Raw genomic sequence first — 27,576 nt, 5'->3', positions numbered from 1 at the left:
CATACCTTAAGCCAGTAGTTCCTAAATTGTTGAGTGCCAACATTGCTGTGAGTGATCCTTAAAATATCTGTTAAAAATGGCAGCATCGCTCATAGTGACTGTTCTTTTTGGGTGCAATATTTAACTAAACTTCAATTAATTGACTTGGCTGTACAGGTTGGGTATCGTTTATCCGAAATGCTTGATGCTTGGGACCATGAGCATTTCGGATAAGGGATTATTACAGATTTCACTATATATATATATATATACTTGCCTACTTTTGAAAACTAGTTTCAGGGAGATTATAGTTGGTAATAGAATTTTACAAGGAGCCCCATTGTGTTGGCATGTCACGCTCCACCCATAGGGCGTGTCTAGTTCCATATATGGAGAGATTGTGAAAAAGAGATGTGCCACCTAGAAACGTGGGTGTGCACTGCTACATCTGAGAGGAATATTTTAAAATGACTTATATCTAAATGTAGATGAGCCTTAAAGCAGTTAGTAAGAGCTACTATGCTTGGTAAAGTGCTGGGAAATGCTGCTAATGATTCAATATAACTGTATCTATCGCTCATTCCTTTTTTACCCAAAAAAATGTAAAAGTGTAATGTGGGCTAGGGGGAATGAGGGAGATTGCTAGACTAATGAGGGAGAGAGGGAGATACCTGCTGTTTCAGGGAGTCTCCTGCCGAATGCAGGATGGTAGGCAACTATATGCGGCACTCCAGACCATAGAAATAGTGCAATAAATATCTTTATTCGGCAACGTTTCAATACGGATGGATGCCAGGTTGCTCATCAGAAGTTGCTGATTGTAAGGCTGTACCTTATCCTGATGATGGTCTATCACAGAGCGAAACGTTACGTCACGTCGATGTTGGTATGTCAGTTTCCCTGATGCAAATAAAACTTCTTTGAGATTTTTCAAAAATGGGTGAGCCATTTTCATCTCCCCTATACTTTGATGTTTGATCATCAGTAGGAGCACCCTCCTTACCAGTGGATATGGAATAGAGTGCAGATTTCTTGGAAAATGTGTGTGTGTGTGTGTGTGTGTGGTTTGGCATACATTGGTATGACCACCAGGAAGTTCAGGGAACGTATGGCCAACCACAGGAACTCTATTCGTGCAGCCTTGGAAACTGGCAAAACAGACTTACCTATCCCTAGACATTTTCTTTCTGCAGGACATCAGGTTGCTAGCCTACGATGTCGACTGATTGACTGGGTCCCCCCTCCCCCACGGGGAGGTGATCGTGGACTATTACTAAAAAAGAAGGAGAGCCGATGGATATTCGAACTTGGGACATTGGCCCCGAGGGGCCTCAATGAAAATAACCCCCTTAACATCTTTCTGAAATAAGCATTTCCTGTATTGTCACATTTCATGGTTCTCACCACACCTTTGTCCCTTTTTGTCTTCCTTTTTGTCTTCCTTTTTGGTGTTCTGTTCTCTTTTGCTCTGCTCTGTGTCCTCCTCAACAGAGGGCGTTCATATACCCCTTGTTGGGGTCCACCTATAGCTTAATATCACCCTTCCTTATGTATAGTCGGCACTACTTTTCCACCGGTGTGTTAATGTTAAAATTGCACAGTGGTGTTGCATTGACCTTATACACTACATTAGTTGCCATTTATTCTCTTTATTCTGCTTATATGGTCTTTGGTTTATTTAGTTCTTTTTTCCCCAAATAGAACGGAATATACTTCAATTTGATCCTAATGAGGCATTGACCTCTGCAATTGACCCCGTCACCTGATGACCCGCTCATCTGCGCTAGGTGTTGAAATGCACACCTATTAGGTTGCATCCCCACACGACGTCCTTATTTTTACCAGCACTGTTGGTAACCCCACCAGCGTCCATCAGCGCCATGCCCAGGAACATACAACACCGTCTGTTGCGTTCCTATCAGGCATATTCACTTCATTCTCTGTCATTCTGCCTTGGAACGCATACTTCCGGGTTATGCGTACCAAGGGACAGGCACGTCATCCCCGCTAGACTATCCACTTTGTCCTTTGCGCCGGGTGCTGAACGGAGCATTCAGCAACTCTCAGCCCCATCGGGGACACGCCTCTGGCGTCACAGGCTCAAGCCCATCCTACACCACAGGCTGGAACGCATACACTACGATGCGCTCCAACCAGCGGAAGCGCTACTTCCGCCTTCCGGCATTATGCGCTTCACCAGCCCTAACTCTCTTCCTGGTAACGTCACACAGGAAGTGACGTCACCGGAACATCTAGCGGGACCCAGCGCAGCCAATTTCCGTTCTGGGGCTATTTAAACCAAACCAGCGCTCTACAGTGTTTACCAACGCTGCTCCATGCTGGTTTGCATGCAGCCCCTTGATGGCTTTTCTGCACCTTATACCTCACCTGAAACGTAAGTTTATTCATGCATTTGTATATTATGTTACATCACTGTTGAGTACTTAAACATATGTGAGCTTCTGTTTGTTGTTTACATTGTGTTTTGTGCTCTATTAGGCTCCTTGATAAAGGTCCATTATTGACGGACCGAAACGTCGGAGTTTGGTGATGTGTCTTACCACTTTGTCTTGCTGGCTCTTTTGAGTAATAAACTTTATTTATTTTTACCAAAAATTCGAGTGATTTTTGGGTAAAGTGGCGAGTGCCTGTGTCTCTACCTTGGAGAAACCACTTTCTATATATATATATATATATATATATATATATATATATATATATATAGAGGACAATAAACCGGCACTCACTTTCTCCACTTATGTATCCTGCTGGGGTGCCTCCTTAGGATTGATACAACAACCCAATGCAATATTCTGGAACAAAGTAGCACTCCTCAGACTTCTTAGCAGGTAAAACTTAGTCCTTTATTTAAGGTGCCCTTAAATAAAGGACTAAGTTTTACCTGCTACGAAGTCTGAGGAGTGCTACTTTGTTCCAGAATATTATATATATATATATATATATATATATATATATATATATATATATAAATAATGTATACAGTTAATAGTGCAAATAGCAAATTGCAAATAGCAACGTTTCAATGCCAGCGTGGCATTGTCATCAGGCATAACACACAAATGAATCAAACATACCTTAAATAGAAAATATAACTCAGTGCCCCCTGGACGCCATTCGTGGAGACTCCACACATCACAGACATCAATACCTCTATTTAAGGTACCATATTTGCCGGCGTATAAGACGACTTGGCTTATAAGACGACCCCCAACATTTCCACTCAAAATATAGAGTTTGTTATATACTCGCCATATAAGACTACTCCCTCTTCCGCACACCTTCCACACTCCATGTCACTAGCAGCTGTCTGGTCCGCCCTTGAATCCATATTATGGATACCTGTAGTACCAGTATTAACCCCTTGAGTGGTGTGTTTTGCTGGGGCAGGACAAACTTATCAGGGCAGGTTTGTCCTGTCCCAGCAAAACCCACCACATAAAGTTGTAAGCCCCCCTCACCTGCAGCTTCCCTGCAGTGCTGCCGCTGTCCCCCCTGCCTAAGCCGTCTGCCCCCCCTTCTTATGCATACCTCGAAACTCCAAATCTCTTATAAGAGACATGTCAGTACTGCCGCTGTCCCCCCTGCCTATGCCCCAAGGGTTACACTTTTATACATGTCATACACTCTCCTCAGCCCCCCCTTCTTATGCATACCTTGATACTTCAAATCTCTTTTAAGCGACATGTCAGTGTTGCCGCTGTCCTCCCTGTCTAACCACCTGTCACATTCTGCAGTGAAGTATCAAAGTATGCATAAGAAGGGGGGAGGGGGGCCGAGGAGAGTGTATGACATGTATAAAAGTGTAACCCTTGGGACAGCTATATGTATGTCTATGAAGCGCATCTGGCGTATAAGACAACCCCCCACTTGGAGGCATGTTTATCAGGGGGAAAAAGTCGTCTTATACGCCGGCAAATACGGTATGTTTGATTCATTTGTGTTTTATGCCTGAAGACAATGCCATGCTGGCATTGAAATGTTGCTATTTGCACTATTAAAAGTTAGTTTGGAGCCTGGATTGCTGCACCTCTGTATACATTGGTTATTTTCTCTTTGTGCGGGCACCCGGCGCATCATCACCTGCTGTGGTCGTGCTGGTCGTCATCTTGTGTATGGGATATCTATATATATATGTATATATATTCATATATATATATATATATATATATATATATATATATATATATAAATAGGCAAACAGATAGAGACTAGCACTCGAGGGTCTTGAAAAAATTCTGTATTAAAGTATGAACAAACCAACCTTACATACTCACCTGGTCTCCTGGGGGTCCCCCGATGTCCACTGTGTCCCCTGCTGCTGATGACGTCTCTGATGGCTGCCCTGATAAGGGATACTAAACTTGTATTTATTTATACTAAAATAACAGTAGCCGTGAGCAACACTTATATTGCTTATAGCAACGTTGGCACTCAATGATTCATCACATCACCCTTGAGTAATATAATTTTATTCATGGAACCACTATGCCTTAAGTTTCCTATTAAGAATTTAGCAAAAATGTGAAATTAAGTAAATTGTATTTATATGTCATCATTATATTCAATTATGTGGTGAGGGATAATATTAGCTCCTGTTTGTCCACATATTTTATTATTGCCGGCCACTAGCACTGGTTTTGTCTGTTACATGGACCATACATCATTTGAATTGGGCCTGGACCACCAATCTAAGGCACCCCTACAAATGTCCCCAGGGTGCCAGGGCACACAGTTTGTGAACCACGACCTTAAGCTGTCACATTGCAGATTCAGTATCTAACTGTCCCATTTTTGTAAGCCTGTTATTTTTGGCTGATAGACAGGACCTGAATCTTAAGCTGGGTGCACATCTATACAATCCCTATTTCTGGCAACCGTTCGGCCGACCCTACTCCCGTCGGACCATCCACAAACAACAGCCGACACGCCTGTACAATTTTACTTGCGACGTCTGATGTACTCCCGTCCAAACAGTCGCAAGAAAAAGATTGTACCACCGTACACACTGTCTCGATTTGGGCTATTGACACATCACATGTGACCAAAATTATCATAATGGGCTTGGTTAGGGCATAATTAAAAAAAAAATCGGCGTGCAGTCCCCCCCACAGCCGTAACCAGCACCAGGCTGAAAGAGCCGGGGCTGGTATTAAAAAATCAGGAAACCCGACAAATAGGGCTTCGCTGATTTTTTAAAACCAGCCCCAGGCTCCAGGTCCGGGGCTGGTTCCCAAAATACGGAGGACAAAATGACCAGGGGTCCCCCGTATTTTAAGAACCAGCACCAGGCCAAACCAGCCAGCAGGGTAATGCCACAGCCGGGGGACACTTATTATATAAGGTCCCGCGGCCAAAGCATTCAGCCCTCTGACCGGTCAGCCTGGCCAGGGGTCCTGGGGAAGTGGGGACCCCCCCCCCTCCCCAATAAAGGGGTCCCCCCCCTCCAGGACTTACCTACTTACATATGAGGCCGTTCTGTCGGATGAAAATTAAACAGCAAAGAACCGTCGACCGACCGAGTATGGACGGTCAACAGTTTTTTGCTGTTTATCGCTCGTACGGGACAGCATACACACATATACAATTGAACAGCTGTCCGACCCAGAACGAAAGAACGGCCCGACAATTGTATATATGTGTACTCAGCTTTAGTCTTTGGATGGATAATGGGACTTTTAACAAACTGTACATGTTTTGTAGCCTGCATATGTAACTTAATGCCACCATACACTAGTCCAACTTGTCTTAAGAGCAAGTTGGACCCTATTTCCTTTCAACTTCCCTGCAGCTGCCTGGTAGGGCTCACATACCCCCAGGGGGAGGCACAGCAACGGGCCCTGGAGGAATACTGGAGAGATGATTGCCCCCTGGGATGGAGTTAAGAGGCCGAGACCAGTTGGAAATGGCGGAGTGGTCACGGCCCCCAGAGACTATGGCGAGGTGATGGCCCCAGGATTACTGCACGGTGGGGTGACAGCCCACAGGCAGGTCACAACTCCGGATACAATGGAAGACTGGCAATATCTTGCAGCCCAGAACCCATAAGTGCAAAAACTGCTGCCTGGGCCGGTCCTAGCCTTTTGAGGCCGGCGAGGACGAGGGGCAGTCAGGGCCGCGCCTGCATCATCTACCACTCGTCATCAGGAGCCAAAGCCTTCCAAAAGCTGATGGCATGACGGACCACTTGGGGGATTCCCAGGTGGGCGCACAGCTTCTAGCCTTTTCGGAAGCATGGCGGGATTCGTGGGTTCTGCAGGTTGTATCATTGGGATATTGGCTGGAATGTGCATTCCCTCCTCTAAGCAAGTTTTTCACCACAGGTGTTAGAGGCCATGTGGGATGCTCTGTGGTTTTCGATCCAAAAGCTTCAGCAGTCAGGGGTCATTGTCCCAGTACCACTGGATCAAAAGGGTCAGGGTTTTTACTCAAACCTTTTACTGGTACCCAAGCCAAATGGCTCTTTTTGGCCTATCCTCAATTTAAAAGGTTTGAATCATTTCAGTGCTGTATATCACAGATTCAAAATGGAATACCTTCAGTCAGTGGTGGCTGGTTTGGAGCCAGGAGAGTTCCTGATGTCATTAGATATCAGGGATGCTTATCTCCATGTGCCAATCTGGGAACCGCACCAATGTTTTCTCCGGAACGCTATTTGAGACCTCCATTATTAGTTTCGGCCGCTTCCTTTCAGGTTGTCCTCAGCGCCACGAGTATTCACCAAAAAAATGGCATGCATGGGAGCAGCCCTCAGGGTGTTCCCATAGTTCCATACCTGGACAAACTTTTTCTCAAAGCATCCTCCAGGGAGAAGTTAACTTCATATTAGTTCCAGACATACCAGTTCCTCATCCAACATGGGTGGACTGTAAATTTTCAGAAGTCGTAACTGCAGCCCTCGCAGAGACTCCTTTTCTTGGGGTTGCTGCTCAACACAGTTCAGCAACGTATTTTCCTTCCTATGAACAAGATCTTGTCTCTCCAGGCTTTGGTCAGACAGCTTCTGAGTATGCCACGGGTGTCAGTTCACCTGTGCATCAGACTCCTGGGGAAGATGGTGGCCTCCTTCGAGGCCCTTCAGTATGGGAGATTCCGATACAGACCTTTCCAATGGGATCTACTTTCCCAGTGGTTAGGATATCACCTTTTTATGCACAAAATTATAACGTCAAAGCCGAACACAAGGTTGACTCCACACTGGTGGCTCCATACTGATCATCTCCTACAGGGTCGCCGATTCAGACTTTCACTTTTCAGACTGGACTTTAGTTACGACTGATGCCAGCCCTCTGGGCTTGGGGGCGTTGACACTAGGTCATACTTTTCAGCGTCGATGGTCCAGGGAGGAATCCCGGCTTCACATCAATGTGTTGGAGTTGAGAGCGATACGCTTGACTTTGGTACACACATCGTCTCTTCTTCAATGGAAGGTTATACAAATTCAATCAGACAATGCCATGGTGGTGGTTTGTCTGAACAGTCAAGGGGGCACTAAGAGTCGTGGGGCAATGAAGGAGGTCTGTCCTATCCTCCTGTGGGCAGAGCACAATGCCCTCAGTCTATCGGCAGTTTTTGTTCCAGGATTGGAGAATTGGGAGGCAGACTATTTAAGCCACCAGGATCTTCGCTCGGAGGAGTGGACTCATTATCCGGAGGTTTTCAACCAACTGACTCAGGTGGGGCATTCCACAGATAGATCTTATGGCGTCTCGGCGAAACAACAAGCTTCCCCTCTATATGGCTCATTCTCAGGACCCAGCGGCAGTGGCCGTAGTGGCCTTTTCCATTCCATGGCAGTACAATCTGGTGTACATATTCTGTCCATTTCCTCTACCTCGACAACTCAAATGAATCAAGAGGGGGTCTGCATCCGTAATCTTCGTAGCTCCAGACTGGCCGCAGAGATCGTGGTATACATCATTGGCTTGCTGGATTTGTTTAACAATTCAAGAGGCTTATCGTCATTCTTCACAGAGCCTTCCTGTGGTTGTGTCAGCCCATTTCACTCATTCGGTGGGGGCTACTTGGGCAGCTGCTAAAGGTGTCTCTCTGTCTCAGGTGTGCCGGGTGGCTACCGGTCATGAGTTAATACTTTTGTTAAGTTATACAGGTTTGACAATTTTGCTAGGTCCACGTCCAGATTTGGCCGGGCAGTGTTACAGGACACTCAGCGCTCTCGCATCCGTGGGGGTAGCTTTGGAACATCCCTAATGTAGTTGACTGCAGTGTCCCCTGCTGGATGTAGGAGAAAAGAGTAATTTGGTACTCACTGTTAACTCCGTTTCTCCAAATTCACAGGGGACACTGTACGTCCTCCCAGCACTTCTCTTTTTATTTGCCAAACCTGCACGCTGTATGCATGTTGGATGAGAGTATTTTTTCTTTCAGTTTCTTCTATTGCTTCTCCTCCTTGGAGATACTATTTCGGAAGCAGTATGAAATCCCGGCGGTCGGGATCCCGGCGTTCAAAATCCCAACGCCGGAATCCCGACCGCCGAAATCCCGACAAGGGGGGGACGTGGATCGCCCCCCCTTGCGGGCTCGCTGCGCTCGCCTTGCAGCGGGCCCGGTGCCTCGCTGCGCTCGGCACACTAATTTATTCTCCCTCCAGGGGTGTCGTGGACACCCCAGGAGGGAGAAAGTGTCGGGATTTCGGCGGTCGGGATTCCGGCGTCGGGATTCTGAACGCCGGGATCCCGACCGCCGGGATCCCGACCGCCGGGATTTTAACTGCATCCCACTATTTCTTGTTTCGGTACAATTGGTTTTTGCTTGCATACATTACCATATTTTTTTCCTGGCACTTAACTAGTTGGTAGGTTGGAATAATAATCTTTGGATGTGTGGCCATTTTTAACCATTTTTAATCATGGCAGTTACACAGGAAGTACATCAGTTCTACTATATGCTCACAAAGAGATGTCCGTTAAGCGCAATCTGGAAAAGTAAATGAATGTAATAAATAAATATTGTGTAGCCCTAATGTAGGGTACACACCAGGACGAATTGGCCCAAAACTACCCAACTTAGTTACAGTCTCTACTGGTTGTATGTAATTTGGGCATGTTTTGGGCCATTTCTAATCCGATCCTGATCCGATGCGCGGCCCCGTGAGTCGTTAGATCATTTCTCAGATCCTACCTGCAGCAGATAGGATCTGTAAACGACCATTCTAGTGGGTCGTGAGCTCCACAGATCGTGAGCGGATCGCACGATCGTCTTATGACCCGCTCACGATATGCATCGTTCTGGTGTGTATCCAGCAGTACTTGTGTCCGTACTTAACAGGTCATTTAGTGCTGTGTGCACTCTCTGGGCCGGATTCAAATGTTTCATTGCGCCCAATCTCTTGTCTAAAGTGGCGGGAGATCAAGGTAGATCTTCAAATGGCTGGTTTAATCACTCATATTGCACCATTTAGGTCTGGTTTAGGCATGCATAGTGGCTTAGACGGACCAAACGAATAGGCGCGGTGCGAAAAGTCCCATTTGCATGCTCCAACTAGTGTCTTTTCAGGCATTGCAGCTTGCCTGCCTGGGGTGGGGTGAAAGCTGAAATGAGGGATGTATTATTTAATTAAAAACACCCACAGCAGTATAATAGCTGTGATGGAGTGACCAAATGTTGACACTATTATACCCACATGTTAAGCCCTCATAAAAAATTTAACAAAATGGGCTATTTAGGGGTATTCATGCTATTACTGCTACTACCCCTGCCCCTTCTACCTCAATAAAATTACATGGCCACCACAGTTATCCCTTATGTTAATAACATTTTAAAACTAGAAAAAAAAATGTTAGGGTTGTTTATATACTAATGTGTATAAATATTTTGAATGAACGTCAGACAAAACATATACAGTTCATCCTGAATGCTAATATTTTACAGTGTGTTACATTGTACTTTAGTGTTTGTGGAGTAACTGTTTCTGGAGTAGGAATATGATATAAGGGGTAGGGGGCTGGAGAGAGAGGAAGGGGCCTTTGAAGTTGGTATGGGACACTCTTTGTGAGTAGATATCACCCTTTCACACCCTGGCTGGCATATTATAGTTCTTAAAATGCGTTCAGTGACCCTGGAATTGATTTGTGTCAGAAGCTCCCCCAGCACTTTGGTTGCCCTGGGATTCAGTGGAAGAAAGCCGCCTCTTTTCACCCGTTTCCGAGGCAACCCCAGGGAACCGAGCATCTGAGAACAATTTGGCTGAGGTGAGAAATGGTATGAAAATTGGTGGGAATAGATGCAAGAAAGGCGCTCTCTTACATTCCTTATGGGAAGCTGTAAAATGCAGAGTTAATGGCTTGCTGCAGGATGACTGCGCTGTGGTAGCTTTCTGATTTTGGTTCTGTGACAGATATCTAGGGGATCACACTGATCAGGTGATTAACAGTTTCTGCTCTCTAAATAAACACATTTGTTTCTGGGATGAAAAGATCTAGGAAACACTTATGAAGATAAACTTGTATAACAGCACATAAGACGACATTTTCTTTGTATGTAAGCGCTTGCAGGGCCTAATTCAGCTTCAGTTGTAGTACATCTGTCGGTGCTAAACTGTGGGGAGGTACCCAGCAGGCCACCCGGATCTTCCCAGTGATGTACCCGCTTTGCTACACAGCAGCGGCTGCCCTCTGGCTGCGCAGTCTGGCAAAGTTTTGGGTCACAGCAGCCGCCACTACCCTCCTCCCTGAGCGGTCCAGATACGTATGCGTTGTCCAGAAAAATTCCCACAAAATTTTCAATAGCCGCCTCCGTATGCATCGTTGCTGCCCCTGTTGCTGCTTAAACTGCGGCCACGGCGCATGCACAGATCTCTGGAAATCGTTGAGAACAGTGGGGCATACTGAACTAACCCCATAGTTAACAATAATAAATATAATCAGTGAGGCTGCTTTGAATTGAATCCCCCCCTCCCCCTGCATTTTGCAAACTATGCTACCTGTATTCAGTGATTTCATACAGGCTTCATAAAGTGTATCCAGAATATTTGGTCATTTTTTATTTATCTTTTGTACAGAGCTAGATGTAAACAAATTTACTATTTAGGACCCTCTGGGGGCAATTCAGTTGTTTTCCCCTGCAATTACTACTAGGGGGAGGGGGGGGGGGGGGGCATAACAGATCTAATATCAGGATTACAGTGTACTGAGCACTTGTTTTATCAAGTAAAGGATGTTTCCTACTGAATTCGGGAAGGGAAGAGGGATGTGTTTATGTATCCACTTTTAAATATTGTATATTTTATATTTGTATCTTGTTTGATTTAAAAGGATCCATTCAACTTGATTACTAATTATCTGCACTTTATGGCCAATTACTGTAATGTGGGTTGGGCCCATCCCACTTTTGCGGCTAACTCAGCATAGATGGCAAAATGTGTTTACTGGTTATCAGACGCATTTTATGTTTAAGCATCGACGCAGATTGCGGATCAGACCCACAATGTGTAGCTCTTCGATACAAACATACTTGTTTCGCCATACAATTTTTTTTTTAATTGGACCTTTAAAAATAAATATGTAATTGCTATTACAAAACACCTTCTTCATATACGTCCATCTCCTTAGAAGAACCTGCACCTGTTACTAGGACACCTTCATATATTTGCAAGAGATGTATGGTACTAGCACAATGGGACAGAGCTGCCATCCCTAGAGTAGGGTTTTAGCATTTTGTCCTGACAAGCTGACATTGAAATGTTTCCTGCCCTGAGTGTTCTGCCAGAGTCATTAGCGCACAAGAAAGGACTGTGCCCATTGGCAGCGTCTCTGAATGCTTCTCATTCATTTCTCTCTGGGTATTATATGTCCAGTCTCTGAGAAGCAGCAGCAGCTCTTGAATCTTACCAAGCTGAGCCCAGTTCTCGATGCTGAGAACCTGTCTCTGAGAATAAAAGTAGTTCAATTACATAATTCACTTGTGTACTGCCAGAGTAAATGCCACATTTGTTTAGTGCGTTTCATATGTTTACTGTTGTGTGCACTTCCTAGCTGGTTCTGTTTACATAGATGCAGATAGTGTCTTTGAAGCATATCCAACCAAGGGGTCAATTTAATTAGCCTAGAGGTAGGAAAGTTTTTGCTGCTAATTGAATTAGGAGGACGAGTTATCATCATTGCGAATATGGGTATGATTACAGAAGTACTGTTAATTAAGTGCAGTATATAGCCTAACTTACCAAAGCCAGCTAATTAAATCAAACGTACACATTTACTGTACTGTACACCATAGACCAACTGAATGAAACGCAAAGGCCTATTTCATTTTGTATCATAATTGTGTCTAACCTTTAGGGATGTCTCATCATGGAGGATATTCCCACAATGCACTGCTCTATGCTTTGAGAGACTGTGGTATCCGACACATTGACACAGCCAAACGGTATGGCAATGAGGAACTGGTTGGAAAGGCAATATCTGACAGTGGAGTGAGAAGGGAAGAGTTATGGATCACCACCAAGCTATGGCCAGGGGACTACGGATATGAAAAAGCCACGCAAGCTTGTCTAGATTCATGTAAACGGCTCGGATTGGAGTATCTAGGTACGGAAAATAATGTGGTTGCTTTTGATGTCATATAGTAAATCATAAATGTCTTTGTTTACTAAGCAATTTTACATGTTTGTAGATGTTAAGCCAAACAGACTAATTATTATATTGTGTTTTCAAGCACAGTACAGTAATTAGTCTGTTTGTCTTAACATCTGCAAGCATGTAAAATTGCTTAGCATATTTGTCAGCTGTAAAAATGAGCTCATTATATACCACTTATAGACGTTAAAGAACCATTAAACCTAACACACGTTATCTTTTATAGAAGAGCTGCTAATAGCATTCATAATTGTATATGCAAAAGTTGCTTTACCTTGGCAGTATATTGGCTTATATTTTCTGTTATCAGTTATTTGAAGCTAAGCAAACTACCTACAGTATACCCCTCAGTAACATTTTCACGTAGGAAATATATAAGCACCTCCTCGAGCCCTTGCATATTAAGATCAGAGGAAAAGCATTGGGAAGTTTCTTTATAGTTTTCCCACAACTAAATGACATGTGTAAACTATTCATTTTGGCACTTGGGTTAATCCAGTGGTCAGGGAAAAGGGGTAAATTACCCCGAATAGGGGTAATGGACATTGGCACTGCCGAGACACAGCTGGGCATGCATATGAATTTTATATGCATGCAGGGCTGTGTCTCAGCAGCGCGACCGTCCATCACCCCCAGGAATTTCATCTCCTTGCATACTGTCGTCCGTCCGCCCGCATTCGGAGCCATCCGACTCAATCAGAACAAGGGCCTATATCATCTCGAAATACTGACACTAATAATTGCCTGGACGTCACATTATCAATGGCTATACCACACACAGCCTGGCAGCCATTGATGATGATGCTTACCATGTATGGCTGTGTGTGGTACAAATGTTGTACCACACACAGCCATACTGTACATGGTAATCATCATCATCAATGGCTTCCAGGCTGTGTACCGTACTAGCAAGATATATCATCAATTTCTGGGGATACAGTGTGTATTACAATTATATGATTTACTTTATTTCAAATCAAGGGGTAAAGTCGGCTTATCTAAATATATTTTGGGGTAAAAGGTAAAAAAGTTCCCTGACCCCTGGGTTAAACTAATGATTTCTACAGCCAAACCTATCCTATGCCTCCCAACCAACATGAAAGGGCCTGACTAATAGTCAGTCAATTTCCATCTGCTCCATTATAGGAAGTGGGGGAGTATCCCCGACATGGACACAGTATTCGTGTATGGTGGCGGTTTTAAAAAAAATCATGAAATATTCTTGTGGACCTTTTTCCATGTCGAACCTTTTTCTCATATCAACCCTTTGACCATGTCGACCTTTTCATGTGTCGACCTTCTGACTGTTGATCAATAGGGGTCAACCTTTTGACTGTCGATCTAATGACCGCATATTAATATATTCATCCTCTACTGTATATTTCCCCCGCTGATTTAAGCCTGTATATACATGTGTTGTATTTTCTTGTATTACTGTAGTGATTTGGTGTTAGAAATAGCACTGTCTTATTGTATTAGAATAGAAGTGCTGGTGAAAGTCCGGTCCAGGTTTTTTATATGTTACAGGTTTTATGCTAATCAGAGCAGGTATATATACCTGCTCTGTCTCCTTCTCCTCCATACCTTGAAAAAGGGCTACAAGTTAAGCCCGAAACGCGTTGGTAGGAGGACCAATATCCAGGATCCAGTGTCTATTTTTTCAACATCCCGCAGACACCCACTCTCTTCCCTAACCCGGGTGAGGCAGAGGTGGCAAGGACGCTGTTTCCTTTGGACCCCAGTAGTGCTTGGCTTTTTTAGCTTTTATTTTAAAGTTTTTATCGGTTTTTATTGTACTGTCAATCCGTTGTGACCCAATAAAAGTGCCTTTTTTCATTCACCTTAATCGTTGATGATTGGGACATCCACTGCTGTGAAAGAAACCTTTTAAGGACCATAGGGCACTGATATAAGGTGAGCTCTGATCCAATTGGAATAAGAGGCTGGATACCGTATTAAAGATACCTTTATATGCCCATAGGGCACGGCAGAGAGGTCAGTTGCAGGGGGTGATATCCCCTTTGGTTTTTATCATCCAATATATACTGACCATTTCTGCCTTGTCTTTGGTGTTTTTTGAATTGGTGGAGAAACGTCTACTGATTGGCGTCTGGGAAAGGCAGACCATCATTTACATGCAAGTGTATTCACCACTTTGTACAAATCCTCTACTGTATGTTTCTTTCCATATTTCCATCAATATGTATTATTTATGTGAACTCAGTTTAGATGGTAGTCTCCTTCCAATCACATATTCTCCATGTACCATGGGCTTTTTCTGCACTGCTGTTCTGAGAGGTGTCCAAGTGGATCCCTCCCTGCCCCCGTGGCACATGCCTCACTAGAGGCGTGGGAAGATAGGACTCCAGGTCCTTAACTTGGAAGTCCTAGGACCGCAGAGGATAGCTCTAGTGGGATGTTCTCCATGCGCACAGTGATAATAAACACTGATATGCATGGGGTGAGGGTCAGGGTGCATCACATGAAAAATGTGATATTTGATGCATCCCACCCACTGTATGGTTGAATCCATACTCATCTCACAGTGACTAACAAGATAATGTAGTGTTGGTAGAGGAGTTACATTGAAGTATTATTTATGATTAGCAAAATATTTAATTAGAAAAAAAAGATTGCTTTTTTTCATAAAACTCCCTGCAATGAGTGACACGCGTTAGTGAAGGTACCCCCTGACCTGCTGCTTTACATGCAACCCTGGCACTAGAGACTCTTGCATATAGGAACACACCACCTGGGTCAATGAAGGCTCAGTTGGCTGAAGCCTCGATAATACAGCGTATACTCTCCTACAGTTGATAGCCAGCCCCCATGGCTAATCAGGATTTACAACAGTCGTGCACAGTAGAGAATATGTAACTTGCACAGACTGCTCATTCACCTGTTGGATGTTCTCCAATTAATCAGTATTTGAATGAAAAATAGAGACAGCATTTGGATTTGTCTGGAGGAGCTGTTAAATCCAACCTGGGGCAGATGTATAGAAGAGCAGGTCTCCTTTATTACATTCAGAAATATAGTAGGTGTGGAATTAATTGCAGGCTAATATATGCATTTTAATTTCTGGATAATTTAAGTCTTTGAAATAATAGACTGTAGATTATCATATGATCTATCTCCTTGGGGAATTTTCTATATAGTCATTTTGATGTATGCTGCAATATTTTAAATAAGATTATTTGTTCAATCCATTAATGTTCTATAATTAGCAAGTGGTTACCATCCTGTGAAACAGTTCTTCCTCTGACCCAGCACCACTCTACCAGCAAAGCACCCATCACCCAGCAGTACAGATCCTCACCCATAGCAGTCTTCATTTTGTTGACCTATGACAGCATGAGCATTTGTGCCCCCCTACTCCCCATATTCAAATCAAGCGAAAAAGGGATGTGCTCTTCCTGGGAAGGGGTGTGGTCACACAATAGTACCCCCAATTCAAATGGACAGATGAAAAACATTGTCCTGGATTTTTGTGGGCCCCTTAATTTCGAAATTACCCCCATTCCTCATTGCCACTGAGACATAAAAAAACAACAACTCATTTGTCCCCACATGAATAAATCATATTGGCCCCCACAATATGTTGGCCAACACTGAAGGCTCAGTCCCTCAGCTTTGCACAGCCCAACTCCAGTCCCAGTCTTTAATGTAGCTGCAGAGTTAGTCACTTGATCATTCTGAGTGGGTGGGAACAGCATGCGACAACGTGACCAATGTCGAGGCCTTGTCAGTAAAGTCACGTGCGAGTAGTGTTTTGCCCAAATAGAAATGAGAAGCAATGGTTGCGCGCATGTTATACATCCCACATATTTTGGTTATGTCCTCCTCCATCACCTATGTATGGATCCTTGTCCAAAGGTGCTGTTTTATTTACGGCTTACATGTATGTGATCTCCCACATCTTAGCTTGATTCCCATTGGCTGTTTTGCATTGACAGGTGCTCCTTTATAGCAGCCGCTGGCCAAGCTCTTGCCAATACAGTGGCTTAGGGGAGTGGGAGCTAGAGCAGTAACTGCTTGCTGTTGGGTGTTTGCTTCCAGGGTCCATCAGCAGAGGGGGCATGGCCAACATACTTCACAAGGCAATCACGCTGGGCTTTGTCAGGGTTGTAAGTTTGTTTTCCCTTGTTCCCCAATCCATGTCTGATTGGGTAGAGGGGATCGGCAGGCCCTGCAGACAGCCCATGCCCCATAACAGCTGCAGCCCTTCTACCCACGGTAGTTACGCCACAGAGCTCGGCCCTAGGCATGTTCCTTGCTTTGCAGTGGGTCACAGCCATTTTGTCTTCACATTCTCGCAGATTTTTCTTTATTTGTAATAAGAATCCCTTTTCACTCTTCCTAAGCAATCCATCATTTCAGTAATCCACTGTGGGTGGCCTTGCAGGGGTGGGGCACGACAAATTACTTCATTGTAGAACCACAGCAAATGCTTAGATTTATGCCATGGTGCAGCGGGTACACAGCCACAATGATGCAATTTGCCAAAAATTGCGTTCTCAAACTTCCAGATCACTCACTTTACTGGGGAAGCCAGTGGGATCCTGGGAGGATGATCTATTCTCCTTTGAATGCAGAATAACTCCCTGAAATGTTTGAGTCACCCATATATTTTGGGAGAGGAGGCAAATAAAACTATTAAATACAAAGAAAATCTTCAAACACACAAAAGTGCCACTTTTTTTTTTGCCCATAATTATTTTTAGATGCGAGTTTCTTTAGCAAAACTAATTTTATTTACAATGAAGTGGTGCTATAGCAGTTTGCAAGTAATCTTTTCATATGACGTTTCCTTCTCCTACTCTCCCAGAATTTCTGCACAGTCTCTGGATCACCCACTTCCTAGCGAAATGGGCGTGATGGGTTGTAATGACATGTGTATATATAGGGAGTAAGGTACATGTTTCCTAGCACGGCACCCATCGCATCGTATATCATAAGCTTTACAATGGTATGCGATGCGTTTCGATGGTACCTGATGTTTTACAATTTAAAATCGTATACCATTGTATATGGCATACAATGGCATACAATGCGATGGGATACGATTTTAAAGTATAAGCACCCTAATGGGTGTTTTCAATGTTAAATGGCCCCCCTATAAGATTATTAATTGTATAGTCACCGTAATGGGTGCTTACAATGTTAAAAGCACCCCCACGGCACCCCCACTATCAGCGGCAATCCGAAGCGTGGCAAGCGCAGCGAGCCCGCGAGGGGCAGCGGTACGCGTCATCCAACCTTTTCATACCCCCACCATCCACGTCGGTGTGGAGTTGATTGTAGATAGTGTGGCGAGCGTAGCGAGCCACGGACCCCGAAGCGTGGCGAGCGGCCGCGGAATACATGTAAAGTAATACGCGTCCCCTCGCGGGGCTCGCCACGCTTCGGGCTCAGTGGCTCGCTGCGCTCGCCACACTATATAAAATCAACTCCACGCCGACGTGGATACTAGGGGTATGAAAGGGTCGGAGGACGCGTACTGCCGCCCCTCAAAGGGCTCGCTGCGCTCGCCATGCTTCGGGTTGGCGGTTATAGTGGGGGTGGCGTGGTGGTGCATTCGTGAAAATACCCATTAGGGTGCTTATACAATTTAAAATCGCATCACATGCAGCTATATGGCATGCGATGCGATACAATGCATAAGATTGAAAATCGTGGACGCCGTGCTAGGAAACAAGAACCGGGAGTAATTATGAAGCATTTTGCCCAACTTACTATTCAGTATTATTTTTCCCTCAGGAAACTCTCACGGAGGGGAGAATAAATAGTAAGGAAAGGATTTGGTACTTTTGCTCTCACGCACATTACACCTCTACACATCCAGTTTTAGGAGGCATCTTCTGGGGACAGTAAGTAGACATTAGGGTGTAAAGATCCTGATCCAGTAATTATGACCCGTGAAGCAGAGGTTAACAGAAGACTTACATTTTCTGTTAGAAACATTTCCTTTGCACCTTGCTTTAAATACAACACCCTAAACACGTTTAGGATTATCCATAACAAAAAGCTTAAAGCCAATAAAAATAAACTTCCAAGAAAGAATTCTACAAAGCCGTCTGGGTAATTATAATGTTTGTCTGCATGTCTTAAAATAGCCATTACATTATGTAATTATGTGTGGCCCTTTCATCATGGCTCTCTTGAGAGGAAATCAGGGTTTTTCTACTGAAAACTGGCTTTCTACTGAAAACTGGCTTTCTACTGAAAACTGGCTTTCTAGACCAGATAAATATGAAAGCACTCAACAGTTAAGTGACTTTCTAAATAAAATACATGTGTTTTTTCTTTGCAAATGGTTGGATATGCTGAAGTCTGCAACTCTGACTAGTCTATAATGCAGACACACGAGTGCTACAGGGTGCTGGAGAGTTTATTGGCAAATGTTCATCATTTAATCATAGTAACATCTCACTGGTAGCTGTGCTGTAAGTACTGTGTTTTATAACATTGATGAGATTCCATCTGCAAATCCCAATCAGAATACTTGATGTCTCACATGTAGTACTACAGGGACACTATAATATGGGTATATTTAAACAGTACTATCCATTTTTTTAATTCAAATATATTTGTAATTGGGCTATTGTAATGACATTTTCACCAAATATCAGCAACCACCCATTCAATCCCCAAATGCAAAGAAATTAAACCATAGATGTCCATAAATTAAGTTATGTGTAATAAAGTGAAATTACAAAGGGAAAAAGTATTGAACACATGAAAGGGCGGGGCAAAAAAGGCATGGAAAGCCAAGACACCAGCTGAAATCTATCAGTAATTAGAAAGCAGTCCTAAAGCAGCCCATACACGCTGCTATGAGTGCTGAGCCGATGTGTGCTTTGAGGTGCGCGCTCCCGCGGCACCTCATCGCACAGTACAAAAAGTATGTGCTTGCACATACTTTCTGTACTTAGGTTTCATCACATTGCATCGCATTGCATGCACAACGGATGCACAGGCAATGCAATGTGATCCGTGCTAGTACAGCACGGAAAGCACGCTCACAAAGCAGCGTGTATGGGCAGCTTAACCCTTGTCAGTGCAAATTAATATAAGTGATGACCTATTGAAAGGTGTCTCATTACAAAGGTGCAGGGGTGGATTTACCTTTTCTTCTGGGGGGGGGGGGGGTTGGTCAGTCTATCGGATGCAGGTTCAATCTATCGGATCGGACCCATCAGCGGCACATCGCGGGTGCTTTTTAGAGTCATAGGGTTGACATGGTCAAAAGGTCCACATTCAAAAGGTCGACATGAGTTTTTATTTTTGCCGTCTATATTGACATAGGTCGGTATGGACACCATCGAAGTGTACCGCGTCCCCTCGCATGGCTCACTATGCTCGCCATGCTTCAGGCACACTATTATATTCTCCCACCATGCCGTACTGGATGGTAGGATATGATATACCGCCTGTTGACACATGTCAAAAAAAAAGTTGACCTTTTTCATGTAGACCTTTTCTATGTTGACCTTTTGACCATGTCAACATTCTGAATGCTGACCTTTTGACCATGTCGATCAATATTGGTCGACCTTTTGACTGTCGACTTAGACACTGTAGATCTAATGACTGCATACCCATTCTTATTGAGGCCAAATGGGAAATTTACTAAGATGTGTATTCTACTTCACACGTGATGTTGCTATGGGCAACCAATCAGATCCTGTCTACTATCTTCTAGAGGGTGCTAAATAAATAAGAAGTAGATTCTGATTGGTTGCCCATAGCAACATCACGTGTGAAGTAGAATACACATCTTAGTAAATTTACCCCAATGTGTTTTATTTTTTTCAGTGGCGCAACCAATGGTGGGGTATAAATACACACAGAGCGTGATTGGAGCGTTTGTAGACACTAAGGGGTAAATTTACTAAGATGGGAGTATCTATTCCAGATGTGATGTTCATATACTACTTCTCATTTATTTAGCACCTTCTAGAACAGCGGTTCTCAAACTATGGGTCCTGACCCCAAAGTGGGTCCCAACCTTCTCAGCATGGGGTCGCGAGTCTGAAAAATCTGTTGAATTGTCTTCTATTGTGGGGTTTGTATGGTTCTGCGCTAACCTAATTCAGCTGCTCTTATAATGGTGTTTAATAGTGGTCAGGAATAAAGAGCGCTATTGATATTGTATATATGTCATAAATTGTCTATTATGTCAGACTCCTCACATCATGTTGTGCCTCCACAATGCTGCCATGTATGTGCTGCCTGCTGACCACACATGTGATGTGATGACCTTCTACAGTTACTTTCTGGGGTCCTGTAATTATTTTTATTGTCTGATGGGGTCCCAGAGCAACATAATTTGAGGACCCCTGTTCTAGAAAATCTGGTTGCTATGAAGAGATCCATGAAGAGAGATCCCCTCCCTTATTAGACCCCATCCCTCTCAGCAAACCCCACTCCCATTAGTGCTGCTACCATAATTTTATTGGGCCACTTTTCCATCTCAAACCGCCCCTGCTGTCTGATACAGGATACAAAGTTAAACACAGCTGCATTGTAGAAAAAATCAACTCAATCTACCTCATTACGCCTCGGTTTCTGATGTTAACTATTAATAACAGCTGTAAAGTTTAATGTGAACAGAATTTCTCATAGTAAAATTGTTCTCATACCATGACTATGCCATTCTCCCAAATCTGTAGTAAGTCAGTAATGTAATAAAATGATTATGGACATGTGCCTGGGGCACTGCACCCTCTGTTATGCTTTGGATATTGTGCTTATGTCATTTCAAAAGAAAAATAGGATTTAAAGACTTATCAAAGTCAATCTCCAGCTACAAAGTACCGGCTCATTATCAACAAAAACCTATCATCCCAGTCCTCTGCGATTATACAACATGTAATTAGTATTTTGTTGTAGATAATTATTTTAGAAAAAGAGTCCACTAAAATCCCCGGCAGGCAGCATTTGACACTTTGAAGTGACATGGTAAAAGAAAGATTAGCGAAGACCGCAGGGTGTAAGTTTATAGGACTGTCACACCTAAATTGTATCATATTGTGCAGTACGATTCATCACACACATCTCTATTATCCATACTGTGTAGTATTTTAAATAAAAATATATCTTACAGAGGTTTCCTAACACACTGTGGCTTCAGTTATGCCAAACAGGGCCCAGGCATCTTGGCCGGACCAAGCATCTTTTTTCCTTAAAAATCAGCTTTCTAGTCACACAAATATAACTGAAAGCAGCAAAACTACAGTAGTTTACTTATGCCCCTTTCAGACCGCACATATTAACCAGTATATTGCCGTTTTTTTACCGTTTCAAAATGGTAATATGTGCAGTCTGAAGGGTCCAGAGTGAATTTACCGTTTTAAAATAACTCCACTGCATAAACTAGTCCTGCATAAACTAGCTGGTTCTCCGACCCCTTGCCTGTTTACATCCTACTATCTAGGCACTACCCACTTGCTTGCACCTCTTGTAATCTGTCTGTCTCCCCTTCCTACTAGATTGTAAGCTCCTCTGAGCAGGGCCCTCTTCCCTCCTGTTGTCAAAGCCCTCTTCTCTTCACATTTCGCTCACAGCTCTCCTATACTCAAACACTCATCTCCATCAATGGCCACAAGCCTCTAGTAGTACATTAATTGAGTCCTCACTACTTATATTTAAGCTGTAATGTGGATTGAACTGTGGCACTCTTTATTTGTACTCTATTTTTGTTATTTATTCAATGTAATGCCAAGTTTCGTCTCCCTGTACTGTTCCTTTGTACGGCGCTGCGAAACACTTTTGGCGCCTTATAAATAAAATGATAATAATATATATATTTTAGGGGCAATAAGGCGGCACTCATGGATTTCTTGGTGAAAAATGTGCAACATTTATTGCAAGCAACTGTGCTCTAACATGTTTTTGGCTACATGCCTGTCCTCAGGGACCAGTGATACAATGTGCAAAACAAATATAGTAAAAGAAAACCCACCCTATCACATTGCACCACTCACTTAAGGATACTCACTTGCGGTCTCCCATCACAGGCATCCTCTCCCAGTAACCACTGATGCGTTGCGTCATCAGTGACGCAGTCAGGTGCGCCCTTCCGGATTCTCACCGGGCGACACATTCTGACGTCATCACGTTCTGCCGCGTGCTGCGGCTGGTTCCTGGAGGCCAAGCCTTGTTCTGGATACCGCTGGAACCGGTTGCCATGCTGCAATAAACAATCTGTGGAAACATGATAAGAGACTTGTTGTAAGTCATTTAAAAGGCCACAATTAGCCATATACAATTATGTGACATACAAACACATACTTTAAAAGTGAAAGTAAGGTTAAAAAGTATATGACTAAAGCTGGGTACACATCTATACAATCCCTGTTTTCTTACGGGCGTTCGATCGTACACACCTATACAATTTTACTTGCGACGTCCGATCTTATCCTATCCAAACAGTCAGCAGGCTGACTACATCTAGACGCGGACCCCTGCTATTTGCAGTATGTCTGTCCCTAGTCACTCTGCTGGCTGACTACATCTAGACGCGCACCCCAGCTAGTTTCCGTGTGTCTGTCCCTAGTCACCCTGCCGGCTGACTACATCTAGACATGCACCCCTGCTATTTGCCATATGTCTGTCCCTAGTCACCCTGCCGGCTGACTACATCTAGACGTGCACCCCTGCTATTTGCCATATGTCTGTCCCTAGTCACCCTGCCGGCTGACTACATCTAGACGTGCACCCCTGCTATTTGCCGTATGTCTGTCCCTAGTCACCCTGCCGGCTGGCTACATACTGTGCTGTAGGAGAGATCATGCAGCTAGTCAACGCCCACATGGCCGTTCCAGCTTTGGGAGTATAATCACAAAAATGGGCAGCATATCGATTGAATGTGCGTACACACTGCACTTTTGTTCCGATAAGGGCCCGTCCAGTCGGATGAATATTAAACAGCATTGAACCTTCGACCGACCGAGTATGGACGGACAAGACCGTTTTTGCCAGTTTATCGATCGTACAGATGGAGTGGGGACAGCGTACACACCTATGCAATTTCACATACAATATTCATAGATATTATTACAGTAAAGATATTATTACAATGAAAGATATTAGTGGCTGATTTTAACCTGGGGACCTAAAATGTTTTTACAATATTTATATTTTCAGAGAAAATGGTACAAACCATGCTGCTCATTAAAGCCCTTAGGTGAGATTGTATCTAGCAGTAAAATCCACCTTGCTTCTGCCTGTAGAAGTGATCACATCCTACCCCTATTTCCACCCATAATAGGCATTGGTACATGATCGAATTGGAATCTGATACTAGCAATACTGTGGCCCCTCTGTACACAAATGGCGAGCCACAGGTTGATCGCTATTGCTTGTAATTAATGCCTATATAATGGCCGAGCGGTGGTTGGCCATACGCTCTTCAAATTTACATTCTAGTAGTGATAGCATTACTAAACAGGTTAAAATTTTGTGGCCTATAATTTCCACAGATAAGGACCTTAAAAACAACAAAATAATGCCTGCATATAAAAGAGGGCGAAATTTGGCCGATCTGAGAAAGAAATTGAGGTGAATTTCTGGTTTATAAAATTACAGGTCAACCTGACTGCTTCATTTGTAATTTTAATTGCGGTATTTGCAGTTGTATAAAGTGGTGACACTGTCTTGGCCTTCTGGTATAATTAAGGATAACTACTGCCTTGCCTAAGTTTCATGTTGTTGGCGGATATTTTAACCTCCTGACAAAACTAGTAACATCGCTGAACTATTCTGGAAGGGGAAAATGAATATCTTCGTATCCTACCAGACTTTAGTTTTCAGATTTTATGTTTCATTTTTGTTTCATATACACATTAGCACACCGAGCCTGGCAGACATTTGATAAAATCATTTTATATTAATAAAGTTTGTGCACACTGAACTATCAGAAAGCAGAGGTGTCACCATCTTGTAAGAGTATTCAATCCATGTCGAATTTTCCAACGATCCAAGTTTTTTAGTTGAAAGCATGGCTGTTTTCAGCTATTTTCCACAGAAGCAGGTACAGGCTTGTCCTAAGGACAAGTTGCACCTGATTGTCCCGGCAGCTCCCCGGAGGTCATGCATGAATAGGCACTTTATGTGCCAAGTTTTGCATGTGATAAATCGAATGCGATTTATCACATGCAACTCCCGGAAAACTGCAGGCGGAGGGAGCAGGGGGGGGGGGGAAATGCTGGCGAGGGGACCAGGGAGCGGGGGACTTCAGCGGGCAGGGGATGCAGGCAATCAGAAAACCGAGCAGAGGGAGCGTGGGGGGGGGGTGAGGGGACCAGGGAGTTAATGATTTGGCTGAGACCTTTGAGAGCAAAAGAGACGTCTCAGGCAATCAGTGGCATCCCATTCATTTGTATGTACTTTTTTTTGTGTGCGCCTACTGCCCAGCTTACCCTGCCTGGCTCCTTGCTCCCCTCACCGGCGTCTTCCTCCCTCCCCTACTCCCTCCACCCGGCTCTCTGGTTGCCGGCATCCCCAAATCGCTGCCGTCTCCCGCCCTTCTCTGGACTGCACATAAATCTTATGTGCATCCGGTCCAACCTCCTGACTCCGATTCGTTGTGCACGGGACCATGCATCGGGTCAGACGGGATGTCTACATGTACGATTTAGGCCGATTTCACAGCCCGATTCATCCAAATCGGGTGAAATCGTGCCCAAATTGCATCTTCTATGGTGGCCTTTAGACTTTAAACAAAGTTGAACCTGCATTGGCGGAAGAGCCGGACGAAAACAGCTGCATTGAATAGTTACCTTCAGATTTTGCGGGTAGACGTTGAAAACCCCTCATTCGTCGTTTGAACCAGGATATGATGATGTGAAGAATATGAATGTTTGCATGGCAGGGACGTGCTCTGTATGCGAACCTCTCAACTCTTACATTAGGAAGTTGGGGGAAATTTATTCATGCTATTTGTCTCTTTTTATCTCATTTGTCTTGGATTTTGTGTCCACTCAAGTATGAAAGTGTGTGCTAATCCCATGACTAAATCACACCTGCAAAGTGTATTGTGTGCTGCTTCAGATGTGCCGTGATCTGTGGTATATCTCTTTAAAAGTACATTCTGGGAACCTTTTCAAGACAAGATTTTACTTAAAAATGAAGCAGGTTTTTTTTCACAAAGGCGCTCCCGTCCTGGGTATCCAACAACCTTTAAGAGTGCGTCAGCAGAAACAATGAAACCACTCCAAGCTGACCCCGCCAACTGCTCCTGCACTTCCCAAGCTTCTTCAAGAACTTGTGAGGAATTTGTCCTTTGTGGAATTTAAATGACCTTCATGAAAGAGGCTAGAGGGGGATGGGGTTTTGTTAGGGCGCTGCTTGATTCTGGCAAATGATCAGACTCTGCCATTAAAGTTGTGTAAAGTGCATGTATATGCGTGAGTGTTTAAACATAGACTTAAAAAGAAGGACGTCTTTTGTATTTTCTGTAATAACCTGTTGCATAAAGATCTATATTGTAAAATTGTATTTTTAATAATAAATGTAGAAGAAACCACAGTTTGTGTCTCTGTAGTTTACATCCCATCAATAACTGTTTACAGTGCTGTAAACGATATGTAGCTGTTGAGTTGATACTGATGTATATAATTTAGGTTTGGATAGATAAATCTATCTATCTATCTATCTATCTATGTGCCCTTCCTACCTCACTTAGCAGTGCAATTGACATTGTTGGACAGACTAATTCACTGACAAATCCTCATGAATGACGTTACAAACTACGGACCTAACAGCTGTGCAGGGCTCTTATAGTCACTGCGGACCTACACAAACATTGACTTGAAATCAGCATTAGCTGGATTGCTTTATTTGTTTGACTCTAGTGACAAGCCATTAGTTTTACATTTAAAAGCAGAAAATGCAGAGAAGAGACATTGGCCCTTATTCAGATCTGATCGCAAATTTGTTCTCAAAATGGGCAAAACCATGTGCACTGCAGGTGGGGCAAATGTAACATGTGCAGTTAGAGTTAGATTTTGGAAAGTTATTTTGTTTCTGTGCAGGGTAAATACTGGATGCATTATATTTACACTGCAGTTTAGATTTCAGTTTCAACACACCCCACCCAAATGTAACTCTCTCTGCACATGTTACCTCTGCCCATTTTGAGAACAAATTTGTACTGCGATTAGATTTCTGAATAAGGGCCATTGTTTCTATGATCCTGTCCATTCTATAAATAGTTTGTATGCTTGAGAGCAGGGCCCTCTTACCTCTTTGTTATTACTTTTAAAAGCCATTTTTTTTGCTGGTACAGGCCTAAAAAAACCTTACAAAGTAAATACACAGAAACGTTATGAACAAAACAAGCATAAGGTAACTTACATAACAAACATTGTAGAACATGGACAATCTTTATAAACATTGTTCCAGCAGCATTCGTAGTACCCAATAAAGCAGAGGTCAGGGAACTTTGTTACCTTTTAACCCAAAATATATTTAGATACGCCGACGTTACTCCCTTGATTTGTATCATACACAGTCATTATAGAATTTGACATTCAGATAAGAACCCTTTTGCCCATCTAGTCTGCCCCTTTTATACATATGCCACACACCGTGATGCCCATTATACATATGTTGCACACTGTGATGCTCATTATACATCAGCTGCACTGTGATGCCCATTATATATATGCCACACATCGTGATGCCCATTATAGATATGTCGCATGCGGTAATTTACCCCTGTTACTCGACCACTGCAGTAAAGTGTCAGAACAGCAGAACCTACAGAAGGGGAGGAGATGATGGGTTAAGTGTGAGAAGGACAAGCACATGAGGGAAGAGGGCCCTGCTCATGAGAGCTCGCAGTCTATGGGGGGTATTCAATGCCGCAGCGAGCGGCCGACAAGGAGGTTAAATCGCGAGGATTGCAGAAAAGCAGCGATCCTCGCTGTTTAACCCCCGCATGGCCGTTCGCTCTATTCAACGTTCAGGGGAAATCCTT

General features: G+C 43.7%; 1 protein-coding gene across 2 annotated transcripts in view; it reads left to right on the top strand.

The window, feature by feature from the left end:
* The window catches only part of LOC146026336 (glyoxal reductase-like), a 134,450-nt gene that overhangs the window by 11,387 nt on the left and 95,487 nt on the right, over window positions 1–27,576 (top strand). For both annotated transcript variants that reach the window (XM_083156928.1, XM_083156929.1), the window contains exon 3: window positions 12,294–12,542. In XM_083156928.1, the coding sequence (XP_083013054.1) occupies window positions 12,294–12,542 (249 nt within the window). The remainder of the gene's footprint in view (window positions 1–12,293; window positions 12,543–27,576) is intronic.

Source organism: Crinia signifera, chromosome 8, assembly GCF_055691185.1.
Source record: "Crinia signifera chromosome 8, ASM5569118v1, whole genome shotgun sequence".
Taxonomy (NCBI): domain Eukaryota; kingdom Metazoa; phylum Chordata; class Amphibia; order Anura; family Myobatrachidae; genus Crinia; species Crinia signifera.
Note: the sequence above shows the minus strand (reverse complement) of the source record. Positions and strands in the feature narration are given on the sequence as shown.